Source organism: Ostrinia furnacalis, unplaced genomic scaffold (genome assembly GCF_004193835.3).
Source record: "Ostrinia furnacalis isolate ACB-3 unplaced genomic scaffold, ASM419383v2 OfSCF2155, whole genome shotgun sequence".
In the NCBI taxonomy this organism is placed as follows: domain Eukaryota; kingdom Metazoa; phylum Arthropoda; class Insecta; order Lepidoptera; family Crambidae; genus Ostrinia; species Ostrinia furnacalis.
The window spans coordinates 277658-293056 of NW_021132394.1; the positions used below are offsets into that span (position 1 = coordinate 277658).

A 15399-nucleotide genomic window follows, 5' to 3' on the forward strand; every position below is an offset into this window, starting at 1 on the left:
CAGGTTTTTCCGAGCTCGTGTCGACAAAATTAGGAATTATGAAAATTTATCGTATCTTTAATCAATCTAACGATATGCCTATGAGGTGTACGTACAGCAATCTATACTAATATTATCTTAACTAATATTTTTAATGCGAAACTCTCGGAAAGGACATTAGGATAGTTTTTATCCCGGTTTTTGAAACAGGGACGCGCGCGATGTAGCTTTTCTGTGATAAACAAAATCCACGCGGGCGAAGCCGCGGGCGGAAAGCTTGTGAAAGATAAGAAGAAAAATGGTATAACTTGTAATACAACCCCGCCCCGTTTTTTTACTCTTTTTGCTCTTTGGGAATGGAACCTTAAAAATCACGAATCTTTTAAGAGATTTCGGGCTCTCACAATAGGCATAAATATTGACTTTAACTTCGACTCTAAATATGCAAATCTGCCAGCTGTTTCTACAAAAATCGAAAATTATTTGGGTCACCATTTGATTAAAGTCAAATGACTAACATATGGTTAAATACATTACTGTTACCTACTTAAAATGATCATTCACCGTCATTACAAAGGTACAATGTAAACTGTTACGTAGCTACATAATAATAATGATCATTCACCTTTGAAAGGTTAGCTTTGGACTGCGGGTTTGCTTGGTTTTTTTTAGAATATTTTTTGAAGAATTTGTCCCGTACTAGTAAGGCTGAGTTGCACCCCCTTATTTTAACCGTGACTGTAAACATAACCGGTATTTTTAGTATGAAGTTTGACAGACCTTTGATGTTTGCTAGAAGCCTGAGACGAATTTTACCTTAAAATCAATTGTTTTAACTTAATCATCTGCCTATGAAAGCCTAATGTACCCTCAAAATATTGAGTTCTTTAAATAATGAGAGAAAAACCATTCCTTAAGCAATGACAATGACCATAAGGTCCATAATAGCTTATCAAGTTACCTATTTAATAAGACAGGATACTTTGAATTCGCGCTATATCACCTTACGTCGATTGATAACACGCTGCTCGTTCCAAAAGCGACTCTGTCCCTTGGTGATAGGGTTGTTTATACAAAAGCTACAGAGCTGCCCAAGCAATTGTGTCTAAAGGTTAAAGTGTACGGTTTTGGAATAAAAATGCGCTGAAGTGAGAGGAGCATGAAATTAATGTATTTAGTGGACATTGCGCGATACAGTTTGCTCATATTGGCAAATGACAATCAAACTATAGGCTTGCACAATAATATAATAAACGCAAGACAAAAAAGAGATGTAATAACTGATTTTAAAACTAAGTATGTCTCTAAGACTTTTCTTTCACAAGGCTCTAGATTCAAGTCTGTTACATTTAAAAACTTGCAACAAATACAAAAAGTGAGTTTATACTATGATTGCCACATCTGGGAATCAAACTTAAGACCTTGAGAGATTATTTTTCTAACCACTGAACTACCGAGTCATTGTTTACTGTAACGACATAATACGTTACTGGCACACATTTTCGCCAGCCATAATAAGAAAAAGAAAGAAATACGCAATTGAATTCCAAATTTAAAAATTAGAATTAATATAATTTATTATTCGTTCCGCAAAGAACAACCTAAGGTCAAAAACCGTACAGCCTAGTCGTTAGTAAAAAATGAATACTGTATTGAACCTCTGTACTAACCAATGAAATCAAAGAAAAAGTCAACACCATCTCTTTTACTCTTATGAACATTCAAAAGAGAGTGAGAATGACGGATAGAGTTTTTGAAGTAGAGCCTTAGAATTTATTAATAATTCTCACAAAAAATGACCGTTTAGATGTGAAATGAGCATAAAAAGAATTTTAACCAAATGAAATAATGGAATGACGCAAAAACCATTGTTTGAAGATTGATTAAGCGTCACCATGACATGTTTAATCGATTCTTCGATTTACCGATACATATCGATTGTACTAACTCGGTTAACGTTTATGTTTGAAAAGAATTTGTATAGTTGAGGTGCAATTTTTCGCTTTTCAATGCAATAAATTGATTTCATGGGTTTCAGACAAAAACAATCGGATACGTTTGATTGACGTGGTTACTGAATTAACTGTACCTTCAATTCTCTGATAGAAAAATATACACCTTATGGCATTTAAATAATGGAATAACTATTCCATTATTTTAACGCCTAACTAGGCTTATTTAAATAAAACAATAACTTAAGACGTAGATTTAATACCTTTCTACTTTTCTCTCTTGATATAACAAAATTTTGGTTCAAATTAAAAAAAAAGCTTGGGTACGTCGCATAGGATTTTCACACTCATATGTTACAACACTTACAAAATAGAGCTTTAAGCGCTTCTAAGTTGTTTATTTTTTACTATTTGACATTTTCTTTTTACAGATCTACAGGTTTCTAATAATATTTTTAGGCATAAAATTTCAGTGATGTAAAAATTTATAAAATCTCCGCTGGCATCTCCGCTCCGCTAGCATCTCCGCTCCGCTAGCATCTCCGCTACCGCTTCCAACATGGCCGCCATCGCTGTAATCACGTTCCATATTACCAAACCGAATCAATTCTGCCTCCATCAACGATATTTGTTATTCGTTCTGAAATAGACTAACATACAATAGTGCAGGTGTGGTCAACTTTGTTAGGCCCAAGAACTACTGTTTACCGATGAAATCCTTTATCTAAAAAAGCGAAAGGTCACTGACTGACTGACTGACTCACTCACTCACTCATCACGAAATCTTAGAAACTACAAGTGCTAGGACTCTCAAATTTTTCGACTTCGGAAGCCTGCCTAGCTCGCATAAATATTTATAACTATGTATATTTTAAAGTCTGTAAACCTTTGTAAAAGAGACTGACAATAGTGACTGCGTTGCGTTTCTTGTGCTGCTTCTTCTCAGCACTGGCCCATTTATTGTCCTGAAGCAGTGGTAGGGTTAATACTGGGACGTGTAAAAGTGCTTCTTTAAAGCCTATTTACATAAATAAATGAGTTTTATGAGTTTTTATGCAGGCCGCTATCAATTAGCACATCTGGAAATCATTTAAGGAGGCCTATATTCAGCATTGGATATTCTATGCCTGGATGATGAAGACCATTGTGTCTCAACATCTTCGCCTAGATTACTAAAATTTACGAGTTCGTTCGTTTCAGCCGAAAGACGTCCACTGCTGGACAAAGGCCTCCCCCAAGGATTTCCACAAAGACCGGTCCTGCGCCGCTCGCATCCAGGCGCCTCCCGCGACCTTCACCAGATCGTCGGAAAATTTATAAGTAGTCGCAATCGAAGTAAACATATATCTATTTTATTGCCTAGTGGACCGATTGGCCACCCCTGCAATAGTGTGTATGGATTGCTAATTATGTTGGTCAATAAACCCTTGATTGCGCCCTATTTTGATAACTATTTCGTAGTAAATTACAGTACACTTCAACAATGATACGTAGAAATACGTACTGATTTTCTTTCTATTTGTCATTGATTTCATAATCATTAGGTCATTATTTTAGTGTCCACTGAAGGAGCCACCTCCAATTTACAAGAGGAAAAAGGAGGGTTTGGCCTACACTCCATATGCTGGACGGACGGGTTGGGGAGACCTGAACCTGATGGTCGCTTAAGAGATTGTCCCGTAGACGCTTATTGTGACTTTGTGATCGGGGGTTCCCTCGAAGCTGGAGAGGCCTCAAGCCTGAGGCGGAGCTGCTTCGTCCAAAAAATGACAATAACTCGCGACTCCGTTTCATTGGGCTCCGGTGGACAACGTCGGGCTTTAGTGGGTTGGGCCCGCCTTTAGTGATCAGGCGGGGAGAGTCCCACATAACCCACTGGCCGTTCCCATCGACCACTAATGCGCAAAACATTTACCGACGTAAAAAAATGGTCGCATTTTAAGTAATTGTCCCGTAGTCGCTTATTGCGACATCTACGCGAAGAGAGAATTGCCCTATTCATCTCTGCCGAAACCACACGGTTACATAGATTTACATTTACGCATAATCATCTAAACATGATAACACACTCAAATCGATTAAATATAACATCGATTTAAGTGTGTTTATCTGTAATTAGTAAAACATAACTAAAATTGTGTGTTAGAAAGTAGGTAAGGTCAAACTTACCTAGCAGAAAACTTCTCGTGGGGACCACGAGCCGGAAGACGTAGTGTGGGCAGGTCTCCCACTAGGTGGACCGACGATCTGGTGAAAGTCGCGGGAGGTGCCTGGATGCAGGACCGGTCTTTGTGGAAATCCTTGGGGGAGGCCTTTGTTCAGCAGTGGACGTCATTTGGCTGAAACGAACGAATAAACGAAGTTCAAACTTGGAGTGCAAGCGTGGTTGTGTTCCCCAGTCGATTAAGCACATGATGTCGTGCCCTGCGTGCCCAAATAACTACACGCAGGAAAATGTATGCTACTGACAACGCCACTCTTGTAGCGGAGTTTTGGGCTGACACTGTGTAGGTTGTTGTCGACACGACAAGAAGAAGAAGTCTATAGATAGGTACTAGGTACTTAGTTTAATTCTAGGTAACTAATAGAGTCATTAAAACAATTACATTCATAATAGCTATACCTNTTAAGAATTCTTTAATCTTTAAATGACACGTTGCGTTTTTCAATCGAACACTACTTTCATTCATAAATTTTACTTTTGATAAATTCCGAACGTTTTGCTGTTGAGGGGGCCTTCGCGGGGTGCGGGCGGCAGTCGGCCGCTGGCCTTCAGACGGGGAGGTTGTGTTACTCGCTGCAAACTGACATTAGCGATCAAAATGAATTTTTTCTTTGGCTGAGTTGCACCACCTGACGTGACCTAACTTTGACCGTAGCTTTGGCGAATACCGGTGTTTTTTTGTATGGAGTTTGACAGATATTTGACTTTTGTCAAATTTAAAATAAGATGGTGCAACCCAGCTTTTGTTTGACAATATATTTTATGTCAGAGTTGTTCATAGAGTACGTTCAGTCAGACGATACGATTGAATTAAGGCATGCTTGGACGCTATTATCTACATAAATAGAATCTATTAGTGTAAAAAAATCGACTCGAAAACAAACTGCACTAGATAAGTAAAAGTAGAAAATATGGGTGCGCCAAAGTTCACCTAAATTTTCAACTTCGAAAATTGGAAGTCCGAAAATGTTCTTCCTAAAATTTTTCATCCTAACAATCACAATTCCTAACTACTCTGTCTCTAATGTTCATAATTCCGAATCATTCAACTTCATAATGTCATTAGCAATAAACATCTATTATACTTTTATTTGTTCTCCTAGATTTTCTTTTACACACAACATACATTGTAAGCTAAATAAAATAAAATAAAAAATATTATCCCATACAAAATGTTCATGGATTTGTAATTTTTGTTAAATATAAATACCTTACTATACGGTGCGCTAGTTTAGAACATTTCGGGCGATCACTTGCGCCTGGGTTGAATGACATCGAAATCAAGGTTCATCAATTCAAGTTTAAAATAATAGGCAGTAATGTATGAAGAAAGAGCTTCTATTCTGTACCTACCTATGCCCGTGTATTTTTGATCGGTGTCAAATCGGAGTTTTCGTGCGGGGTGCGCGGGTGTTGTGCGAAGCGTGAAGGTCAAACGCTCAAGGTCATTGAGGACTCTAATCGCCTTAACACGACGTTTATTAATGAGTTACATTATGTACTCACGGCTTGACGTTTTAGCTGCGATGCTGCAGCCGTGGTCACAAGCAGTCTGCGTTTTAATCGCGTTAAGACCCGTGTCTTGGGATGGGTTGCACCATCTTACTTTAACTTTCACAAATGTCAAAAAAGTGTCAAATTCCATACAAAAACCACAGGTTATCGTCAATATTAGATACGTGGTGCAACGCAGCCTTACTATTTTAGTTGAAATGGAACGCGAACGTTTAAAATCTTATAAACAGAAGTGTTTGTAAACAACATAAAGTCACTTACGAAAGTAAGTGGGTATACTCACTTACCTCCTACTTAGCGAATTAGTCTCGCCTTGCTTTCAGTATCGAGGCGCCGTATTAAGAAAGCGATCCAACATTTTACTACAATTTTTAGTATTTTAATGAAGTGCATTATTTTAAAAGAGCTTTTATGTTTCTCATAAAACAAGTGATAGTGAAAGTACTGCTTAAAAATAATATTAATATACTACCAAAAATTATAAGGTGTCCAACTAGCTTAAAAACCGCAAATTGAAATTGTCGCAATACTAAAAATTTGTACAACACATCTAGTTCCAGTTGTAGACATTCTGTTAAATCAAAATCACATGTATAATAATTATGCTATTATCACTAGTTTCATAAACAAAGTTATTGTTTTTGCCAATTAAGGAGCACTTAAAATAATAAGTACTCATAAAAACCTTTTATTTTATTTGAAAACACGGTAGTGTTTATACATACGGGCCCGTTACCCACTTTTCTTCATCCAACGCTTTGTGTAGACGGTTGTATAATTTTCTAAGAAACTTTTCTTAGCCGTAGGTTTATTTCAAAGGTTTTGGTCATGGTTTTTATTTTATGACCTAGTTTAGTTCCTACTTAAAACGTTTTTATTTTGCATTCCACTTAATATCTTCGTTTTTATCTTGAGGTATTTTCTGACCTTCATTGGTTTGGTTTTTATTGGCGGTCAAGCTATAGATCCTGGCTACACAGGAGTTGCAGTGGTGGGAAAGAGAGGTGTGAATAGTCCCGTTTGAGGTCTTTTCTATAGGTCTTTTATACGTTCTAATATAATTTTAACCCTACCATTGCTTCAAAAATAATGTAGATGTGGGCTAGTGATGATGATGACTCTATAATTCACGTGTTCGATAATACATAAGTATTATTTGTCGTATGGCGGTGGATTGTCGATAGCTACGAGTATTTTCTAGGGCAACTTAATTGTGTATTGAAGGAAGCCTTACAAAGGCTTGTTCTCGTTTGATGTTCCAAATTCCGACAACACACCATGTGACCTAAATAATAAAATAATCGATTAAGTCGATTAAGTGAAGCTTTTGGGCTCTGTGGAAGTTTTATAGCCTCATCAAAGTAGTAAAGAAATTATGGTCAATGGGACTATTCCTACCTCTCGTTCCCACAGCTGCAACTCCTGTGTACCCAGGATCTACAGCTTGACTGCCGATAAAAAACCGACCAGTGATGGTCAAGTTAAACTGTCATTGGACCCGCAAATTTTATCAAAAGAACACAGGGGGAGTTCGAAGTTAAGGTGGTTAAGGTTCCACTTCCCTCCAGTATTAAGTGGATGACAGGTGACAAAACAAAGGCTTAAATAACCATACGAATAGATACGGACAGTAAGCATCATGTTAACATCATATCAATAACGACCTTAAAGAAGCCCAAGTTAACAGTAAGACAACCCAGGACCAAGCCGCCTGGAGACGCATGACGCTGAGGGCCGACCCCAAATAAAATGGGAATGGACCAGGCAAAGAAGAAGAAGAAGTAAGCATCATGCTAACAGTATTTTCTTATTGTTCCAGGCATGGTTGGAGCGCCAGATGTCGTCAAGCCCTCAGAGAAGGTTGAAGATCACTCGCCGCACGTGAACGGCAGTCCAGTGTTCACAATCAGCAGTAAGTTCATCATCATCATCTTCATCATCAGGTTTTTAACCTCGAATGCAGGAACCCCTCTTAATTTAACTCAGAGGAAAAGCGGATTTAGGCTACACTTAAAATTATCTTTTTCCTTCTTTAAATTTATCTTGTATTTATTTTTAAAGAAACTTAATTAAACGCCGTATTAAGCTTGCTCGATTAAATACAACAGTTTAGGTATTAGAGTATATTCAGCCACAGGACGTTCACTTGAAAATAGGCCACCCCCAATGATTTTCACATCGCCCGGTTGGTAACGGCCTGCATCCAGTGCCTTCCTGCTACCTTTTTGAGGTCATCGGTTCACCTTGTGGGTGGACTTTGACGAATATATGAAACTAAAATAGACAGAAATACACTTGTTAAGAATTGAGACGTAATTTTGGCGTAATTTACAGTTACTACATTGTGTTGTCTGTAATTTGAGTGACACACGAATTGCTGTCCATGTAAATTAAGAATTCAATGTCCGCATTGTTCATACAGGGTGTCCCAAAAACAATGATAACATCCCAAATCGATAGGCCTCCTCATGATCTCTCTAATTAATCTTTTTACCTTAGTGAAAATATCACATAGTTTTCAATTGTTTTTCTCTTGCAATTAAACAAACTAGGTTTAAAAGTATTAGAAAAGTAATTAGGTAGATAAAAAAATAATTAATTTTCAAAAAACAATAAAATCTTGAAAACTATTGATATATTTACTATGGTCAAAGTTTGTTGATATTGGGACACCTATATGATGGCACATGAAGATAAACACTGCATCTTATTCAACGGTAACAAGTGCCAAAAATGTACAGCTTGATCTGCTGGTAACTTTAATTTTGAATTAAGGTCATTTAAAATAAACAATCTTATTGTTTTAAGTATAAATGCGTAATTACTTGTTCTAAACCAAGACTAGTGTTCGATATGAATTGATTACTTTGATTTAAGCTCTTGTTTGATAAACAAACGTTATCAGCAGCGATAAATCTAATAATTAGACACATTAACTACGTATTTATTTATTGTTATGATGTTTGAAAATAATTATTCAATCATAGGTATTAAATCAAAATAAAACTTTGGACAATTTCACATAGCGCCATCTAGCCGCAAAGTAAGCAACTAATATGCTTGTTTTATGGGTGCTAGTATAATAATAATANTACGGTCTAACTTAACTGGTAGCAAAGGTGAGAATATCGTACAGTTGAACTCGAAATTTTGGGAGCACCGCGACGCGTGCTGTCCCTTGCAATGCTTACCTCCCACAGTATAACGGATATACCTACTACATTATATAGTTTTTTAAATATGTAACATACATTTTATACATAGTAACACCCAGACCCGTCACACAAATTAAAATTCATCATTTCAATTTCCGCCCGGCCGGGAATCGAACCCGGGACCTCTCGACATAGTAGTCCGTTCCGAACCACTACACCAAACGGTTGACCAATTCAATTTGATTTCTGGTAAGAGTCAGCTATCATCATCATCATCATCATCTGAAAATTATAAATAACTTGAAAAAATCGAACTGCCTAAGGCGGGAATTAAATCCACGACCATCCTCTTGCCGACTGGGCGACTTTCAAATTAGTTTGAGATGTGACTCTTAACGCTAAAAATTAAATAATCATCATCATCGTCTGATATAAGTAATTTAGGTAGGTACATAGAGGAAAATTTATAATATTAGTAGGATTGCTTGATGAGAGAAATAAAGATGTTTTGTCGCGTGCTTTTGATTTAGTAGAAACCGGTCACCACGCCCACGCATTGTGCGAAATAAGAAAATTCTAAGTATGGAAGTATCTTCGCCATGATGTTAAATTATTACATTATAATGAACAAGTAATATAATTTTTATTACTATTGTCATTAAAATCGACGCCATTAACGATCTTTAGTTACTTTTCCTGCTTCCGTTATAATTTTAATTCCATGACACGAAACTGGCGGCCATTAAAATGCAAGTCACCTATGACATTGTCAAGAAGTCCTTGGTGATAGGAGAATTACCTACAAAAGACGCAGTTCCTTTATGAAAAGAAGATGGAAAATATTTATTTGGCAACAGCAAATTGCAGAAAGTGACAGTATAACTAAAAATAATCATATTGATGGTAGGTACATGGATAAGTAGCTAATTAGTTTTATATAAAACTAGCGGCCGCCCGCGACTTCGTACGCTTGGATCCCGTTTTACCCCCTTAGTACTGGAGTTTCGTAAAATCCTTTCATAACATCTACCTGCATGCCAAATTTCAGCGCGATCCGTCCAGTGGTTTGGGCTGTGCGTTGATAGATCACTATGGATTATTATTTACATCTTGAAGCAACTTCTACAACAAAACACTAGTATTTTCTTCAGGTAGACTGTATATTTATTTATTTTTGTGTAACTAATTCTTGTAATTAGCCTATATTACTCATTAAAATCAAGATAAGTACCTAGGGAGTTATTTGAAAAATCCGATTGCAGATCTCGATTTAATATCGATCAACAAAGAGTTACGCACTTAATCGATGCCAATCGATAAAATCTGACGGTTCAATCACATCACTAGTCATCGACATTTCCTGCGTATAATCTGAAAAATATTTGAATTTCCTAATTATATAAGCATCTACAATGAATGATAAGGAAAAAACTTGTGATTTTCTTAACGTAAGACCATAATATTATTAAATACCATAACAAACGCGTTAAAAATATTTATTTTACTTATTATGCAGCTCTACCTTTGGATACCTCTGTTTAAATACACAATGTTGGTGTTCTTTGCATGCCTTTTTTTCTTTTTCTGCTATTAGANCCATTAGACTCTTAAAATAGGTTTTACTTACCTACTCATTCGTTTGAGTTCGTTACTTACCTACATATTATTTTTGGTCAACCTAGCATAGGTACCTAAAACAATAAAAATAACTAATGTTTTATCTCTTATGCCTTTGATTGGTTGAGTTTCGATACTATTTAGTCCAATCACAGAAAATACTATTGAATCGAATTTTTGGAATCTTTTCTGAATACTTACCGAGTTTTTCAAAATTTTCAGAACTAACAAAAAGTCTATTTTTCTTATTTTTTTAACTCTTTTTAGTGATTTTATTTTACCTGCTGATTTCGTAGTTTTTGCTACATTCTTCAAAACTATGATATTGTGTGTACCAGTTGGAACTTACGAGTATTTGGCTGTTCATCGCATATATGCCATGAATTTATAGGTCAAAGCAAGGATTATGTGTAATCTTTCCATGCTAGCTTAGCATGATCTTAGTCGATTGTATTATTATCACTTAAATAATTAGTTGTATTAAAATTGTAATAATCCGATAAGCTTGTATTGACGTAATTTACAACCTTCTTATCTCTAGGTTTCTTCTAAATCGCTTAAAATAGGTTTTGGGCTTTCTTACTTCCTTTAACGGGACTATTCCCAACCCTCGGTCCCACCGCTGCAACTCCTGTGTAGCCAGGATCTACAGCTTGACCGCCAAAATATCCCAACCAGTGCAGACCAACTTTGTCCCGGGGGAAAGTTATACTGTCATTGGACCCGCAAAGAAATTAATCAGAAGAACAGGGAGTTTGAAGTTAAGGTTCGACTTCCCTCCATTGCAAAGCGGATCTCACTACCTTTCTGATTAAAGTTATTTTTACATGAAAAATATTTTAAAGAAGAAAAGATTTTAGTTTGAAAAATTACATCCCACATTACATTTCACATAGGAAATAACCAGTAAATGCATCGATTGTCAATTAACCGCATTAATTAAGAATTATCACTCAACTTCTTGTTTACATTGCAAATGATACTTTCCACTATCAACCATACACACGGATACTGCAAATGATTTATACCAACATCCCTTCGTAAATTATCAGAAATAATGTGAGTGTTATCACAACATTATGCATTCAATAAATAAATATTATTAATAACAATAACTATTAACCAACCTCGATGTTATCATTATTTGATGCGTTGGTGTCATAATGTGTAGACGTTTTCGGATCAATTAGGTACTTTTATTAAACTCGTTCTCAAATTATGAAACGTGCCAGTTACATTTCAAGTTACCGAAACCGCGATGCAATAAAAAATAAAAATCTTACGCGCCACATTCGATATTTGAAATTTAAACTTTTGAATTGTGCGTTCTGTCAACACTGCGTTTGTTTGAATTTATTTTTTATCAGGGTATTTGCTCAGATCCCCGCTATCACATAGTTTTTATCAATGATTTACTCGGTGAGTGCGAAAGAATCCGACCTAGAACGTTGTACAAGTTTTTAATGAGGAAACTGGCATTTCCTGAAATCGTTTTAACAGTTATTCGGTTTTCAGTGTTCCTAACTAGCTGTTCGTGAAGTGTAGTGAAATTTGGTGTTATGTCTTCAATTTTGGGCATGGGAGCGAGTTTGGAGAGGTCTTTTGATACGTACATCAAGAAAATGAAGGGATACACTATTTTAGGTAAGTTTTAAAAAGATAACTCCGCTTTTATTACTGCTATGACGTATTTTTTTAACCAGAAACTGGTATAATAGACGTAATAGATATGGATTGATAAAAATAAATAAGTATATTGATTCATTAAATGAAATAGTCATATTCATGACGTTCGTGATTATTTTATGAATCGCTACGAAATACTTCCGTCGTCAATCTTACGTAGTTAATTGATTACTTATCCGAGTGAGTAGTTGTACGAAATACGTCACTGACACTATGAGAGACTATTGATTGAAAGGTGAAGCCTTTCAAGTATGGCGTAAAATGAAATATAAATAAAAATCAAATTAAATTAAATTTTAAGCTGCATGTGTCAAACAAGGCTGTATGTTTCTTTAATAAAGATAGATAAATAAACAAATAAATATACGTTTAGTTTAAGCAGGAAAGTCAAGAGAACAGAAAAAAGGGACAGTCGCAAAACAAAAAAAATATAAAAGTACCCATACGGCCAAGGAGTTTGGTCGTACATTTATTTGAAACCTTTACTATTTTTATTAGCCCATCAGCAGACAGACCAGAGTGTATGTGACATTAAATGTATGATGAATTGTACAGCGCAACTAGTGGAAACGTTCAAGAACTAAAATTTTCATATATTTTTCAACGCGCTCACAAGTGAGGATATTTGATGTAAACTCACACTCAACCCACTGTACGGTAGGTAAATTCTGATATTACAGTATTATTTACCCGACTGCACCGGAAGGAGGGTTATGTTTTTTTACATAAGTACATTCCTACAGCGTATTTTCCTTGTGATGTTAAGTAACAACATAACTATTATGCACATGCTAATTGGATAGTACTTCTATACATACACATAAGGTATTTTTAGAAAGACAGTTGGATTAAGTAACAAAGTCCTTGGTAAATGGACAATGCATTTACGAAGTGTAGTCGCTACCGGCAATTTTAACCGACTATTGCATTATTCGTAATGGTCGACAAGCATTAATAGAAACGTGTTATCATTAGTTTTCTTTCGAAGTTAGCGACAGAATTGCTTTAATATGTATTTCTTTTACGAAGACTGACTAACATAATTATCAACAAAAACCTCTAAAGAGTCTATTTGGCACGTCGCGTATTTTCATATTGAGGCTACGTGAACTAAGAAATTCAACCGCTCGTGGGGTGAATGGGGGTCCAAAATGTTTAAGGAGAAATACGATCAGATGGACTTTTATTCAAAACTTCGCGGGAGTACTCCTAAGTGTTGTTCAGGTTTTTTCAGAATCACCAATAAAACCTCGTGGCTCTGGTATCGGGTCTATTCCCGCCTCTCGTTCCCACCGCTGCAACTCCTGTGTAGCCAGGATCTACAGCTTGACCGCCATAAAAACCCAACCAGTGAAGGTCAAGTTTGTCCCGGGGGAATGTTAAACTGTCATTGGACCCTCAACAAAATTAATCAGAAGAACATAGGAGTTCGAAATTAAGGTTCGACTTCGAGGCTTTGGTAGGAGCTACAACACTATTTGCCTGTAGGCTAGGTAGGCATCGCATGGAGTAGGTATTAGTCCACCAACTTTTAGTCGGCCGGTAAGCAGTTCAGCCCGATTTTAGTTTGTATGAAGAACCGGCCAGATACCAAACCGGCCGGATACCAAATCAATGTAATGTGCGCACTTTCATACATGTCCATACTGATTAACAGCCCGACCCAACTACTTATCGGCTAACTAAAAGCCGGTGGTCTGCGCATAGGCTAATTACATAAAGATCGCCGGAAAGTTGTTCCTATTAAAGCAATTATGTATATGTTACGGTCAAAGTGATAAATGTGAAAATTATGAATAATCGCCGGTTATTATGAATAATTACAGCATGATTTGGTAAATGTGATTAATATGAGGTCATTTATGTATGTATAAAACTAAATAGGCGGCTTAGGGGTGGCCCAAGGGCCACCCCCGCCGCACCTTAACCTATTTTTCACTTTAAATCAAAACATTATGTTATAGGCATCATGGAAAAGTAATATTATGCAGGAAACACTCCAAACTCATTATGCCAAATTATATTAATAAATGATATCAAAACATTCAAAAGTTTGGCTGTACACGAGCACGTACACAAGATGTTGTTCTCTTTTATTAAATTTGTTAGTACTAAGCTTAAATTGATAAATAATTACTGTTAAATGTGATTCATTTATCACTTTTACCGCGACTGTCGGTAATTATTCATAATAACCGGTTATTATTAATAATTTTCAATTTATCACATTAACCGTAACATAGGCATTATGGCAAAGTAATGTTACGCAAGAAACAGTCCAAACTCATTTTGCCAAATTATATTAATATATGATATCAAAACGTTCAAAATGTGAGACTGTACATGAGCTCTGTACACGAGTCGGTGTTCTCTGTTATGATATTTGTTAGTGTAACAACGTCACATTTATCNATTAAAGTTACATTAAGAAATAATCACTAATAAATGTGATTAATTTATCACTTTTACCAAGCCTGTCGGTAATTATTCATAATAACCGGCGATTATTCATAATTTTCACATTTATCACTTTGACCGTAACATAGGTATACACCAAATTGCCAAAACATGTTCCTAAGGATTTTTGTTTTGTAAGTTCTTTTTAAACAAAAGTATACGGAAAATATGAAGTTTTCCTGTTATCAAAGATTTTATTATTTACGTTTTGTTTATTGTACCATTTTGGCTCGTGCTAAGAAGTTACTTCAAACACATTGCTAATTTTTATGATTTTTTTATTTTTAATGTTGTAAAGGTTTATAAATCAATAAGTAGGTATAATGATAATAATGTAATATATATCATTATACATACTTAGTATTTATTATAATTTACATGATAAGAGGCGGAGGTAGATANGAAGGTAGATATATATCACTCTATGACGTTATTAATTTAATTATTTAATAATGCAGCATTATTTCTTGCCTTAAGGGTTGCCTACTTGTTTTATTAGCACTTTCGTTTTTAAATCAGAGGTCAATTTTTAATTTTTTACCGGGTCAACTAATTATCTGTACTGTAGTGCGTGTTTTTATCAAATCATTTGATTTTATTTATAGATATGCTAATAATGCGTTAAATTAGGCATAGTAGTAAATCATCTTACGTCTTCAATTTTTTTTTGTTTATAAACTTCAACCAAATTACAAGTTTGACGTGCAAAAACCCGCTTTAATTACGGTGTCAAGATTATGAAACATGTAAAGTTTGCCTGCACCGACTCCAAAAGTATCAATCATGGTATACCTACATAAATATTAATTCGTCC

General features: G+C 35.7%; 1 protein-coding gene across 5 annotated transcripts in view; it reads left to right on the plus strand.

Moving 5' to 3' along the window:
* The window catches only part of LOC114354729 (solute carrier family 41 member 1-like), an 87143-nt gene that overhangs the window by 32797 nt on the left and 38947 nt on the right, over positions 1–15399 (plus strand). For 2 of the 5 annotated variants that reach the window (XM_028307268.1, XM_028307273.1), the window contains exon 2: positions 7490–7582. In XM_028307268.1, coding sequence (XP_028163069.1) covers positions 7492–7582 — 91 coding nt within the window. In that variant the 5' untranslated portion in view covers positions 7490–7491. Of the gene's footprint in view, positions 1–7489; positions 7583–11616; positions 12087–15399 lie in introns of those variants that run through there. The other 3 variants (XM_028307270.1, XM_028307269.1, XM_028307274.1) reach the window with 3 other exon arrangements.